Raw genomic sequence first — 15242 nt, forward strand, 5'->3', positions numbered from 1 at the left:
ACGTGAAATAAGTGAACACATTTGATGCTTCACCATGTAAGAATGGGGATACTAATCTGAGTAATAAGTAGCCTCTAGGCCTCTGCAGTTTTTAACCTAGTACAAGAAAAAGAATAGTAAATATTGTAATTCTATGACAGATGTCCATGCTCACGTGCTAGACTACCCAAGTATAACCAAATGAAGAGTGAATGTCTAGTGAAAAATATAGGGAGAACTAGTTTAGTAGTGAGAGGAATGGACAATGAATTCTACTTTGGCATTTGAGGAACCATTCCAAGAAATACTGCCAAATAGGAACTAAGTGAAAGAGAAATACACTGTGAAGATATGATTAGATAAGTATTACAAGATCTAGTAGGGTATCAGGAAATCCAAGGCAATATTTCTTTATCAGCACCTACTACCAAAAATAAAGTAACAGGCAAATAATAGTCAACCCCTGTGACCTTCCCCCTCATTCCCAACCCAGTTACTGTAAGAAAAGCCTTTCAGTTGTTTCTAAATAAATGTATAGTATAATTTTTCATTGTTAATTATAATTCCTAATTAGGTCATGATAAATCTTCTAGATTTAACTGTATTTTCCATGAACTAAAGGCTCATCATCTCTGTTTTAAGACATAATGTGGGGGAGGGTATAGCTCAGTGGTAGAGAGCATGCTTAGCATGCATGTGGTCCTGGGTTCAATCCCCAGTACCTCCATTAAAAAAAAAAAGGACATATTGGAATGAACATTTATAACTATTCAAAGTAAAAGTAACTTCTGAGATTCCCTTATCACATAGACTGTTGGGTTTTTCCGTCTCAAGGATTTTCTAACTTCCACCGATGATTTTTGCAATTATGAATACCAATATAAGAATTCTTAGATGATGCTTGATATATTAAAGCATATAGCATGGCCTTAAAGAGCTAATAATTATGGCCCTGTAGTTAGAACTTAGTGTATTTTTCACTTTTAGATTATTGCAGTTTGTTTGTAAGAACCTACAGGATCTAAACTATGCAGAGCTTTGCTTGATCATATAATCATCTTGAGATGTTTAAGCATTTTTTAATGAGCTGTAAGAAATTTTGGCAAGAAAATAGTCGGAAAGGTAAGATGAATGGTATCACAGTGTAGCTCTCTTATCTGTTTAGGAAGAGTCCTTATCAGTGTTCTTTTCTCAGTCCTAGCTACCTTAGAAGACAAATGCGACCAGTTGTCAACCTAGATATGCCACTGCTTTAGGAGATTTAATTGTAGTATTTTTTATTTAAATCTAAAATAAACATTTGGGGGGGCAGAGTATACCTCAAGTGGTAGAGCATATTCTTAGTATACACAAGGTCCTGTGTTCAATCCCCAGTATCCCCTCTAAAAAAAATGAATAAGTAAGTGAAACTAATTATCTTCCCCCCCCCAAAAAAACAAACAAAAATAAATAAAATAAACATTTTAGCAGGTCACAAAACCAGAGAGTTTATGACGCAAAGATCTTAGTGAAAAATAGTTGATTCAAAATACTTGCAGTTGATAATTAGCATGTATATGTTGTAACTATATATTACAACAACTATATATATATAACTGTGTATTTGTCTATAATAGACAGAATATCCTGTATTAAAAACTATAATGAACAGGCTCTGCATTTTTTTAGTGAAGACATATTCAGGCACAGCTAAAGTTCTCTTTGATATTAATAAATTTAAGAACACATACTGAAAATAAAAAGTTTCATTTGACCGTTATTTGCCTAGTAATAACATCAAGATATCTTTATTCCTCCGTTTCCTTTAGTTTTACATCTTGGTTCCCAGGACAGTAACAAAGATTTATTTCTGCAAGATTATTTAGATTACTTTGATAATGTATCAAAATTTAACTTCTTTAATTGATATATTCTGAGCAGAATATCAACTCGCACCTTGATAATCTTCCTTTCCCCAGGAACATTTGGAATGGCCGTAAATAATTCCCTAGGAATTGGTTAGGAGTTCTAGTGTTTATTCTGTGTATTTTACCAATACTACATATTCTCTTTCATCTGTTTGGCCACTTCAAAGAGAACATATATAACTTTATTCATTCTTTAAAAAACAAATCTGTTTTGGTTTTATTCAACCTATGTATTATCACAGTGTTGAGAGCTCTTATGCAATCTTTTAACCATGCCCTTTTTGCTGACATCACACTATTTAATAAAATAAAACTCCATTATATCATTAGGCTGCTTAAAATACTTCTTATTGTATTCAGAGCATCACTGTTTCAATTATTTTCTTTATCTGTTCCATTATAATTGTATTCCCTTATTAATAAGAATCATTGCAATTTAAAAATTCAAACTGTTAATCGAGCACTTACTGTATGTCTAGAACTGGGTAAGACATTGTGGAGGCTAAGGAAGAAATATAAGTAAGATATAACCTCTGATCTCAAAGAGCTAGAAATTTAAAGGAAAGGCTACATTTTTGAAAGAACAAGAGAAAAATATGAAAATGAAACTGGGTGAAAAATTGTGTGAGACAAAATCTGAAGTGTTAAGAATAAAGAAATCAGGGTAGGCTAAAGTAGTTAGAATTTGACCTGGGCTTTGAAGTGATGAATAAGTGGGTGTGGCATTTAATCTTAGATTTAAAGAATGGATGAATAGATATCCAGGATAAAAGTCCTGGCGAAAGAAAATAGATAAGTTTTTTGAAATTGAGAATTTTTATTGCAGAGCTGATTTAAAAATGCTGTTTGTTTGTTTTGCTAGCAAAAATGGTGACAGTTTAGAGTCAACTAGTGCAACCTAGTATGATTAAGAGTATTTAAAAAGTTAGCATTTTCAACTTCTTTTTAACATGGAAAAATAATGTTTATAGCTTAAAATCTTATAGACTGAATGAGGTTCTTAGTATAGGTCTGTGTGCACTGAATTCTCCATAAGATCTTGAGAAGTAACCACAAAAAGAAATTTATTTTTGCTCATGCCACTAAAGAAGAGGCATGCTTTCAAATGTCTTCAATTTGTGATTTCTGACTCTGGTGTACCATTTGAAGTTCTGATTTTATATTGCAGATTATTTTGAAATTACTGAACTAATAAATAGAGAACAGCTGGGCTAATAATACCCTTAGATGTCAAACAGAAAACTAAAATAAAAGATTTAAAAATTGACACAACCATACAACATAGCCTTTGTCTAAATTTGCTAGTTTAAAAAACAATACTTTCCTAAAGTTACCACTTCTCATTTGTGGGGTCGTGTAAAGATGGGTTGGATACAGAGTTAGAGCACAGAAATATTTTATGTTTCTCAACTCATTAGGCCTGATTTGAGGCCCTTCTCGAAGTCCAGTGCACATAGGCATCTGGCCCCTTGCATCTGTAATGACGTGAACAGGCTGGAACAGCAGTAGTTAAAGTGGAAGGGTGCTTCCTGCCTTTGCTGTGAACCATGTGTGTAGAGGCAGGATGGTCCAGTAGACTTACTGTCTCATACATTCCAGAAGTTTTCTACAAAGTAAGCTGAATATTTCAATTAAAATCCTTTTCTTGCATTGAGTTTCTAGATACTTCTTATTTATTTTTATTGTTTGGAATAACAGATATTCACACCTGATACGGACCAAAAACTTAGGAATATAATTTGAATATAGAAACTGAAAAATACTGCCTACTCTTAAGAAGAAATGACAGTTTAAGTTTATTCTGTACTGAATAGCCAAGAAAAGATTTAAGAATTCTCTTTGGGAATTTTGAATATAAACATTTGAATGATATTTCAAAAGAAGTTGCTTGTTATTACTGATTTAAAATTGGTCCTTTTTCCTTTGCCATCTTAGCTAGAAGGTTGGAAGCCAGACTTGTACTTATCTGTGCACTTGTATTTTACTGATTACTTTATTCAGGATCAAAGTGTGATCTTGAATATCACACTTTGAGATGGATAATAGGTCATTATCCATTTGACATTGTTGAAACTTCCAAGTGATGAAGAATTCTTCCCTTTCTAAAAATGTCCATCTTAGTCAAAGCTGCCTGACAATTGTGATAATGAGAGAATAAAAAATCATGGTGTGGGTTTATCCTTTACTGATAATGTAATGTGTTGTCTAAAAATAAAATAAGCTTAATTTTTCTCTGCATTGACTCAAAAAAGTAATATTCTGCAGGTGACCTTATCTTTATTTTTGTATGTTTGTATGCATTAAGAGAAGCTTTAAAAAGTTAATGCTCAAATTTACTTTCAATTTATATATTCTTTATATAGATAGAACTTTGCTATTTAAACTTACTTACTTGGACTCATTATATGAGAAAACTGCAAATGTTTTTGGTCATTTGATTCTAAGTTTGAGAGAAATAAATCAGATGTGACAAATAGTCTTTTTTTTTTCCTGGTGGATGAACACATATATATTTGTCACAATTTTTTTTTGCTATAAGCTACCACAAGATCTTGTATATATTTCCCTGTGCTATACAGTATAATCTTGCTTATCTATTCTGCATTTTGAAATCCCAGTCTGTTCCTTCCCACCCCCTGTCCCTTTGGCAACCACAAGTTTGTATTCTATGTCTATGAGTCTATTTCTGTTTTGTATTTATGTTTTGGGTTTTTTTTTTTTGTTTTTTGTTTTTTTTTTTTAGATTCCTCATATGAGCGATCTCATATGGTATTTTTCTTTCGCTTTCTGGCTTACTTCACTTAGAATGGCATTCTCCAGAAGCATCCAAGTTGCTGCAAATGGCGTTATGTTGTTGGCTTTTGTGGCTGAATATTATTCCATCGTATAAATATACCACATCTTCTTTATTCAGTCATCTGTTGCTGGACATTTAGGCTGTTTCCATGTCTTGGCTATTGTAAATAGTGCTGCTATGAACACTGGGGTGCAGGTGCCATTTTGAAGTAGGGTTCCTTCTGGATATATGCCCAGGAGCAGGATTCCTGGGTCACATGTAAGTCTATTCCTAGTCTTTTGAGGAATCTCCATACTGTTTTCCACAGTGGCTTTCCTTGCTTCCCTCTCCCACTCTTAATGATTTTACAATTTTGTGGGGTTTTTTTTTGTAATTCATGGCAGTTATCTCCTTTCCAGTTATGAGTTTCTCATTTTTGTAGCATCCTGCTTCTTTTCTATTTAGAGTAGACCTGTCAATATTTCTCTTAGCATGGGTTTAGTGTTGCTAAACTCTCTTAGTTTTTGCTTGTCTGTGAAATTCTTTCTCTCTCCTTCTATTCTAAAGGATAGCCTTGTTGGATAGAGTATCCTAGGCTGCATCTTTTTTTTCATTCAGGACTTTGAATATATCTTGCCACTCCCTTCTAGCCTGTAGTGTTTGTGTAGAGAAATCAGCTGAGAGCCTTATGGGGCTTCCCTTGTAACTCACTCTTTGTTTTTCTCTTGCTGCCTTTAAGATCATTTCTTTATCCTTGACTCTGGTCATCTTGATTATGATATGTCTTGGTGTGAGTCCGGTCGGGTTCTTCCTGTTTGGGACCATCTGAGCCTTCTGTACTTGGATATCTGATTCTTTCTTTAGGTTTGGGAAGTTTTCAGTCATGATTTCTTCAAATACCTTTTCAATCCCCTTTATTCTTTCTTCCCCTTCTGGAACCCCTATTATGTGTAGATTGGCACACTTTATATTATCCCATAGGTCCCTTATATTGTTTTCATTGTGTTTTTATTTGTTTTTCTCTCTGCTGTTCTGATTGGGTGCTTTCTGTTGTCCTGTCTTCTAGGTCACTTTTTTGTTCCTCTGCATTATCTAGTCTGCTTTGCACAGCCTTTAGGTCAGCTCTCATCTCCGCAAATGAGTTTACTAATTCTACTTGGTTCTTCTTTATAGCTTCTACTTCATTTTTGACATATTTTATATCTCTAAACACTTTCTCTTAGTTCCTTCAATACTTTGATCACTCCTTTTTTGAAATCTCGATCTAATAGGCCATCAATGTCTATTTCCTTGATCGTGCTTTCAGGGGATTTCTCTTGATCTTTTAATTGGGAGTGGTTCCTCTGCTTCTTCATATTGCTCATATCTCTCTGGCATGGTGGCTTAAGGAGTATCAGTTATCTAGTTCTCCTGGAGATGGTGTGCTCTTAATGATTTTATCAAGAGTTCTTTGTGTCTTTGCCTTGTTTCGTGAACTCAGCTTGCTGTTTCCAGAGGCCCTCTGTTGGCGCCCTCATCTGTGCTGCTCCCAGGGGCTGTCAGCTAGCAGATCGTGCCCCCTCCCAACACTGGGTCAGGTGCTAAGCTCTTATCCGGTGGGTGGGCTGGTCACTCCCTGTTCCAATGCCGCAGTCAGATGCTGCACTTGGGTGAGGCAGGTGGGCCGATCACACCCCCTCCCAGCACCGTGGTCAGGTGCTGTGTTCCTGCCAGGATGGTGGGTGGCCGCCTGCCCTCTCCCGGCGCTGGTCGCGCCACTGCTCTGTGCAGCTGCCCGCTCGGCCTCAGGGAAGACCACGGAATGGCCCCACCCCTGCTCTGGGCCAAATCTCAGCTCCTTGTTTGTCTTGGTGGCTGAGTTCTCTGAGGTGCCAGGGCAGAAAGATCCTATCTGCCTCAGGCTGTAAACAAGTCTCAGTCCTGCCTAGGAGGTTGCGAGCCCCTGGGTGCAGACTCAGGTCTCAGCCCCGCCCCCGCCCAGGCGCTGAGCACAAGAGGAGGTGGTGGCTGTGGCTGCGGCTGCGCCCCGCCTCTCTTCTCGCGAGAAGTGCCAGTAATGGCAGCGCAGGTCTGAGGAGATAGAGGCTACGGCACCCCTCCGCCAAGGGCACACCAGCCGTGTTGCTTTGCTTTTTTCGCAATTTATGGGGGACTGAGGTGGTTCTGCTCCATATCCCCTCCCAGCCACGGTGCGTAACCCCTTGCAGTCCCCCGGGGCTGCCTCAATGCAGCCGCCTCAGCCCTCCATCCGGCTCAGGCAGCCTGTCCCGGCCCCCAGCTGCCAGCTCATGTCATGGGCTGGGTGTCGCAGGGACCCTTTGTGCCCGTTTAACTCAGTTCTGTGAGTCAGGAGGTGCTCGGGGCAGATCTGAGCCTCAGAGGCTCCCCCTCCGTCCCACTGGCCTCTCCATTGGAGAGGGGAGACCCAGTGAACGATTGCCAGTCCTCCTTTGCCGCTCCCTCCCCGCGGGATTGGTCCCGCACTGTTTTGCTTTTTCTTCTTTCTTTTTTTCCTTTTCTCCTACCAGATTTTTGGTGTCTTTGTCTTTCGAAGAGGGTGATGTTCTGTCAGAGTTCGGCAGGTTGGCTGAGTGGGCCCATTGATGTGAGTTTTGTTGTATTTGTGGGAGAGGGTGAGCTACAAGCGTCCTTCTACTCTGCCATCTTGCTTCTCTTGACAAATAGTCTTTTAAGAACTTCAGAATTCTTAGAATTTTTCCAAATCTTTTTTGGTTAAAGATTTAATAATTATAATTCTCCTTAAAATTAGAATTATACTCAAATTGCTTAGGTTACATAAATAAGCCTAATAGAACTAGGTATACTCATTGAAATAAAAGACCATTTTTCTCAGTCTGATTTCCATTCTTTTGTTAAGAAACAGAAAGAGGTAAAATTAAAAAAAATTGAAGATTAAGCAGACATTATGACCTGCTTGGATTTCAAAAAACAAATACACATACAAACAAATACATAATTTCCTTGTGGCTAAATCAGTACTATTCAGTCCTCTAAAATGTGCCTATAATAAATGAATATAAACATCCTTTGTTTTCCTGTATGTTTTAAGCAAGTATAAATTAATATTTTTCAAAACCTAGCAATTATCAGTATTTTAAGTCTTTTCACAGGGTTTCTGTGATATTAAGACATCTGCCTATGTTTTTTATCTGAAGATTTAAAGTAAATTGGTAAACAGTTCATTCAGAAAAGTTTACTCTGTGGGGTTAAATACCCAAATGATGTTAAGTTACAGGAATTAACTGAAATGTTTTTTAAAAAAGACCCCTCTGATTGTAAATATTGAATTTTTACTTTAGTGACTTTTAGTTTTACTTATAAATCGACTAATAGAGATTTGTCTCAGAATTATCAATTACTCCTAAATATTTCTCAATCTGTGTATAGCATATTTATAGGAATACTCTTTTTAAAGCAAGACATTTTAGAAATGTTCCTATTAGTGAATGACATAATAGAGATTACTGATCTAGGAGACTAAAAAAAAAAAAAAGACACAAAACAAGCAAACAAAAAAACCCTTTTTACTCTCAATTTTGCCACCTACTTAATGTCATTAGAAAATCTCTTCAGAATCATATATAAGGTTCTGAGCCTAATTCTTCCTCTTACTTGTTTATTTAGCATACCCACTTATATCAGGAAATAGCAAAATAAGATAGTATAGTAGTATCTTGATTTTATTCCTTCAGTATGTTAGATAACTACTCTTAACCTCAGTTTACTAATCTATAAAATGGATATAATAGTTCCATTTTGGTGATGATTAGATGAGTTTATATTTGTGCTTTGCTTGAGTTATACTTTAACTATAAGACATGGTAGCTATGTAATTATAATTGTTATTTTTAAATGTCATTTTTAGTTGTTATAGTAATTCTAACAGTAGGGATAATTATAATTATTATTAATAACCGTGTTTTAGTGTCCTCATCTACCAAATAAGGAGAACCTGTATTCCTTTCAGAATTCCATAACAAAACTGCATTGCACTATTTTATTTTGAAGTGTCCTCTAATAGAGGATTTAAGATATTTTGCTAAGTCTTACCTTTATGCATAAGTACTCAACTTGACATGTGACAGTTAGTAATAAATTACTGGTTTTTGATAGAAGAGTAATTACTGTCCCCAGGTTTATCAGTTTCCTAAAACCCTCCATTTCACTTTGCTATTACCAAAATTTTGCTTGCTCTTCACAAATAGTTAATGTCAGTTATTTTATTTTACCATCATATTAACAGAAACTAGAATTAAAAATCTTCATGTTTAATTCTTTTTCTTGTTCTGAGCCTAATAACTTCAATTTGGTAGTAGCAAATAGATGGTAGTACGCTTATATGGTATTTGTGTTGTTTTCTACTAGGAGGTGAGAGAGTGACTTACCACTTGTAAAATTTATTCTTAGCTTGTATGTTGATTTATGTGATAAACTGTAGTGAAAAAATAGGAAGTTGCCCAGTTTCTTGTTCACTGTATGTGTATCTGGTAAATGCACTGTATTAGAATCTTATACTCTTTCCCCTTAGAAGAAATTATGTATGTTTGAAACTGAGCTGCTTAATCTTGACATTCTCCCAAAACTAATCATGTTTCCCTTTCATCCTAGTTTGAACTTGGTTCCTTCAACCTAGAGAAAGTTGCAAACCCGGCTGAGGTCATTAGAAAACTTATTTGTGACTGCCTGGACACCATTGCAGAAAACCAAGCCAAAAATGAGCACCTGCAGAGAGAAAATGAAAGGCTTCTGAGAGATTGGAATGATGTTCAAGGACGGTGTGTACAAAATTTGCTTGTATCATAAAAACTCTAAGCTCTTTGTATCTTTGTAGCTATAGGGTAATGATTTATGCATTCATCATGTATTTAGACACATATATTTAAAATGAAATCTGTCATTAATTGGACCTTTACTTGATATGATTAAACCAAATTATTGGTCCTTATTGTACATTATAGGAACACATTAATACTTTTAGGTTTTGAGTATTTGGTGGGACCAGCAAACTAATAACAGTAAGGAGTAACTGGACAATGAGAATCAGAACCCATTAATATTAAAGTTTAGGAAGTTGATATTTATAAGGATTAGTTTAGCTCAAAGTTTTGTACAACTAATGAATAAAAAAGAGACATGAAATGTAAATAAACACAATTGATTCCTTATCTGGAATCTTTTTTTGTGTGACATCTCTTTCAGGTGAAGTGTGTTTTGGCTCCTGATACTTATTTTGCTGATTGATTGAAAATTCACACTATCAGCATTTTAAAAAGAAGTTATTGTTACTATTGGATAAGACATTTGGAAGCCTCTCTTTTCCTGATTTTGCCTCTTACCTTTTAAATGATGAAGAAGAAAGTGACTTATCTTCTCTATTATGCATTTTCTCAACTATATCACATCTAGGCTATTCCAGGGGATAGCCTGTTTTACTCTATTATGTAAAAGATGTTTGAAAGAAATAAAATGCATGTGGTGAATATTTATATCTCTACAGAGAAATATTAATATACTCTGAATGCATTTGTACAAATATACATTACAACATTTGAAAGCATTATGTAGAATTCATAAAATAATATTAATAGTAATTATTATTATATCCAATATATAAAGTAGATTTTTTTTTCTTTCATTCAAACCAGTAGTTCTAAAACATAAGAATATACATCCAATTTAGATTCTTTTTAGGACACTCAGTAGGATTGTTCTATATAGACATTAGTAAGTATAGAGCACATGAAAAATGTGAAGGATTTTATCACCATCAATGTATGTATGTGAAAACGGAGTTGACTGGAAGAAACTGTTTCTATACATTCAATTATATTTATTAATTAATGCAAGACATGTGAACTTAGCACCTATTACCTGAAACTTGGTTATATTTGGTTCTCATTTATTATATTAGCAAAATATTTATCTTATTCTCTTCTAACTCTGAGTTAATTTTCGTCTCCAATTATATAACGTGATTAGACCAAATTAAAACTATGTAATTGTTAGGAAGCCAGACAGAAAAATAAGTTAATATTTCTCTTTAACTTTCTCTTTAAAATTCATGTTAGTATGAATTAATATCAAATATCTGTTCTAGAAAGCATGTTTTGGGGCCTATGTCTATAGTTTGGGTGTGCTTTTCTATTTCGTATACAAAATGAATCAAATTAAAGGAGGTGTACTATGATCGTGATAACCTTTATATTTAAAACTCAAAGTATCCTCAGGATGATAGGAAATTTGATCCACAAATTGCCCACAAAAATGCAGACTGGGTACTTGGTACTTGAACAAATTGCTTTAAAATGTCTGCCAGAGGTTGAAAGACGTATTATCTCATCAGTATTCAACAGCACTGCCATAGAATGGAAAGCAGCAGGGAACAAAGATGAGACAGAGGAAACAAATGCACCCTGTGCTGTAAAACAGTTTGTGAGGGGTGCACGTAATATGTGGCCCACAGATGCTTGATTTGCTATTTCTGAACTATCCAGAAAGTGCTTTTGTTGTTGTGGCAAAAGGTTTCCTGTTTGATCAAAAGCACAGCCATGTAGCTTATCACTAGTCTCATTATGCTCCAGCTTTTCTGTTTTTGTAAATACTGGATCACATATCTTCTTCAGGGATTGAAGATGTGCACCCTTGGGATGACCCTCCGAACAGAGGAAAGAGAATCCATTCCAGAGAATTCTAGGCTCTTGATAGTATTTCAGGTGTTAGATTGGTAGCTTTATTTCCCAAATTTCATTTTCTTTCCCATGAGAGAGAAAGTGGCCATTTTAAAGAGCTGTATCTTGGTCATGGCCAAGGAGTATTTTCTGAAGTGTTCCCTCTCCGGAGCCTTAGTACACTGGGAAATGAGCAAGGGACTTAGAGCTCCAGCTTCCATAAGGGTAGTATTTATCAAGAGTCTTCAGAGCGATTAGAAATAGGGCATGAAAATACTGAGTTAGAAAACTGACTGCATAGAAAGCAGACAATCTTTAGTGTTGAGGCCATCTCCTTAGGCCTGGCCACAGTTCATTTCCCTGGCTGCTTCTGATGCTTCTGATAAGTCTTGTACCAGTGTCCATCCACGATCCAATCATTTCTTCCTTGTCATTGTTCTAGACTGTGTATGTGTGGGGGAGTAAAGAGGGCAGAGGCACAAAATAGTGCTGAAAATTACCTTAGAAGCTATGGTAGATAGGTCTGAAATATATTTAATCCCTGATAGTATATTATATAAGCAAAAAACAATCGTATACACATGTGCTTATGCCATGGAAAATGTTTTATGATATGTTAAGAGGAGAAATGTCAATTACCAAAAATATGAATACTATCTCATTTCATATAAAATTTATCTGTAGATAGAGAATATCTAGAAGTGTAAGATTAAATGATAATAGTATGTGTCTGGAATTGTGGATTAAATTTTCCTTTTCTTTTTGGGGGTATTTTTTGCATATATTTTTGTATTTAAATATGTACCATTATTATGATCAGAGCCAACTCTAAAGCTATATCCATTTGGGATGACAGTGGAGAATAAAGAATGTCTGAGTAAGGAATGAGGAATTACAATATGAGTAAAAGAATGAGCTGTAATATGTAGTCTTTCAACGTATATATTTGATGTTCTTTTTTATGTACCATTTAATAATTGCAGTCTTAACTCCATTTTAAAGTGACATTACTGGATTAATTTCATTTTGTATAGTTTAGATTAGGAGAAAACCTTAGAAATATTGTATGTGAATCCTTAGGTAGTTAGCTATATTTATTTCACTGGTTTTTCCTATTTAGTTTCAAGTAACAACTCTCAAGCTCCCTGTTACTGAATAGGTCTTTTGTTTGCACTCAGACATCAAGTTAGAAACTCTCCAGCTTTATTCTGAGTTCAAGTTATTAAACCTATAATTGGAGGCAGTTTTCAGCAGATTGAATTGGGTTGACACTCAGGGAATCATTAGAATAGAAGAGACCTTGAAAGCTCTTCCACTTCATCTCTCTGCCTTCAAGCTTGGATCATATTATAGCCAGATGAATTCAGTCTGATTTTTAAAGACCTCAAGAGATACCTTCAACTCCCCTTGGTAGCCCATTACATTGTTTAAGAACAGTCACAGTCAGAAACCTTTTCCTTCCATCTATTGGTAATCTGAGTCCTTCATGGTATACTCAAAGGCCATTTCCTCTTGTTCTGACATCGGAAAGGATGAGGAACAGCTGTTTACCATCTTCTCCAGTACTAAAAGGCTTATTAAATCTCTTTACCACTGCTTTCTTTTCCAGTTTTTTTTTTTAGCATTCTTTGTCCTCTGAACTCTATGCAGATTTTCTTTTGCTAAACAACCCTAACCTGGGTATAAATTCGGCTAGAACTGATTGTAAATATAAGGATTACTGCACTGTTTCTAAGTACCACATGTTCACATTTATGTATCTTTTATTTTTGGTTATCATTTAATCTGTTGTTTTATTTCGAATGTTATTTCTGTATGAGATTACCTTGTTTCTGCTCTCGTTTTTGTTGTGTTTCTGACATTTGTTTTTAAATTCTTTGTTTTCCCATCCAGAAATATTTTATTTTGAATATTCAGTGTTTTCCATATTTAGTTGTTTTTTTTTTTCTTAACGACTATGCTTTGGTCCAAGTTCCTAGATACCTCAGTCCTAGGTTACTAATTAAACTTAACTTTATTGTTCTGTTATTTCAGTCACTGTTGAAAGGATGAAGCATCATTAGGCCTTTCCTGTTTGGTGTTATTTAGGGTTTCATCAGATTTAAGCTTTGCTTTGGGATGATCCTTGGACTAGTTGTGGTCTGATCTAGGTGTATGTGAGCTCTCCTTTAGTATCACTAAACTTAGCACTGCATCCATGTCTCACCTACTAATACCTGTCCAATTCATAAGGTGGAGGGTTGGCAGGAGGCAAGTTTAGATTAGTAATATTCTTTAGACAAAAATAATGTATTTTATTTTAATATCTTCATTTTTCATTCATGAGTTATACCAGTTAATTTTAATAAAAGTTTGGGAATTTGCTTGATATTTGATAAGTATACATAATCTTTCAATCAAGAATTATTAAGTGATTTATATGGAAATTAAATACGCATTTAAATCAGATAAATTAGTAATTGGATTGGTTACTATTGTTATAGTTTTATATATTAAATTATACAAGATTTTTATTATAAATTTTTATAACTGATTTTTACTTTGCATATATTTAAAATAGTTTATTATATACTCAGGCATTTTAGTGATATGTATGTTCTAGTCATCTTTTAAAAATTGTTATTATTATGTTGCATTGGAAAATAGTACAAGAAAGTGAGAAAATAATATTCACATAGCACTTTGCATCTGAGATATAAATGCTTCAGATAGACCATCAGTATTGGCAGTTCCTCTTCAACTTTGGCTGTGTATTTTTCCTACACCTTTCGAGTGTACTTCTTTCTCAGACAGCTTTGCTTGATGATAGGGATACTACTATATTAATATTTACCACAATTTTTTAGAAGCTGAAGAAGATGAAAAACATTACTATTATAGTAGTAAATAGCTGTTAAAGGAGTGAAAAATATAATATTCAGAATCACTGGTTGTCCATTTCTTTATAAGATGTCCATATTAACCTGACTTCATTCGTCTAATAAATAGCTGTTCAACATTTGTTGAATGCTAAACACTGTGCTAGGCATTGAGGATAAAGCAGCCAATAAAAACACACATGCTCTCAGCCCTTATGGAGTTCACAGCCTTGGCAATGACTATGCTGTAAGACTGCTGTAATTGGTTTCAGAAAATATAATGCCATATGTTCCCTTTCATCCCATGAAAGGCCCTAATTTTTGCCTTCTAGATAGGTAGTCTGTTGAAAGTGTAGGGGCATAAATATCAAAGGTATCAAATTTTGACATTTTCGTGTCCAATTATTTTGCTGAAAAAATATATTTACATTTATAAACATATAAAATGAAAATATTAGGATATCTTTATAGAACAAGAATAAATAAACAGTATGCTAAAGAGAAAATCAGGCAGAGCTAGACTACTTTTAAATGAATATATTACATGAAATTATTTCTGAATCTTTAAAACAGATGTTTATTCATGGTGTGTATGTGCATGCACATATCAACTACATGCAGCCTCTGCTAGATTGCCTTCTTTATATATACCTGGGAGATTAAAATTAGTACAATCTCTTGCTAGCTTATTTGAACATTGTAGAAAGAATTATAAATGATAGAGAATTGTGTTTTGTCTTATATATCCAAAATAAAGATATATAGTGTTTCACATTTGCTGTTTCATTAATCTTTCCTTAGAAATTTTCAAGTTAGATACTTTATTTTGTGTGTGTGTGTGTCTGGGTGTGTTTTGCTGGGTTATAAGATACGACTGGATATGTCTTATTCTCGCTGTGGAGCAGTTTATAATTTATTTAGGGAAAACAGATTAGGTGAATCTCTTAAACACAAAACAAGATCATGGTTGCTATTATAGTAATATTAACAGAGTACAAGAAACTTAGGCTATAGTTTCTCTTGTTTGAAATTT

General features: G+C 34.7%; 1 protein-coding gene across 3 annotated transcripts in view; it reads left to right on the plus strand.

Annotated features, from left to right (window-relative positions):
* Positions 1 to 15242, plus strand: part of XRCC4 (X-ray repair cross complementing 4) — a 225868-nt gene that overhangs the window by 84831 nt on the left and 125795 nt on the right. For all 3 annotated transcript variants that reach the window (XM_014554096.2, XM_014554098.2, XM_032475537.1), the window contains exon 4: positions 9292 to 9458. In XM_014554096.2, the coding sequence (XP_014409582.1) occupies positions 9292 to 9458 (167 nt within the window). The remainder of the gene's footprint in view (positions 1 to 9291; positions 9459 to 15242) is intronic.

This window comes from Camelus ferus, chromosome 3, assembly GCF_009834535.1.
Source record: "Camelus ferus isolate YT-003-E chromosome 3, BCGSAC_Cfer_1.0, whole genome shotgun sequence".
In the NCBI taxonomy this organism is placed as follows: Eukaryota; Metazoa; Chordata; class Mammalia; order Artiodactyla; family Camelidae; genus Camelus; species Camelus ferus.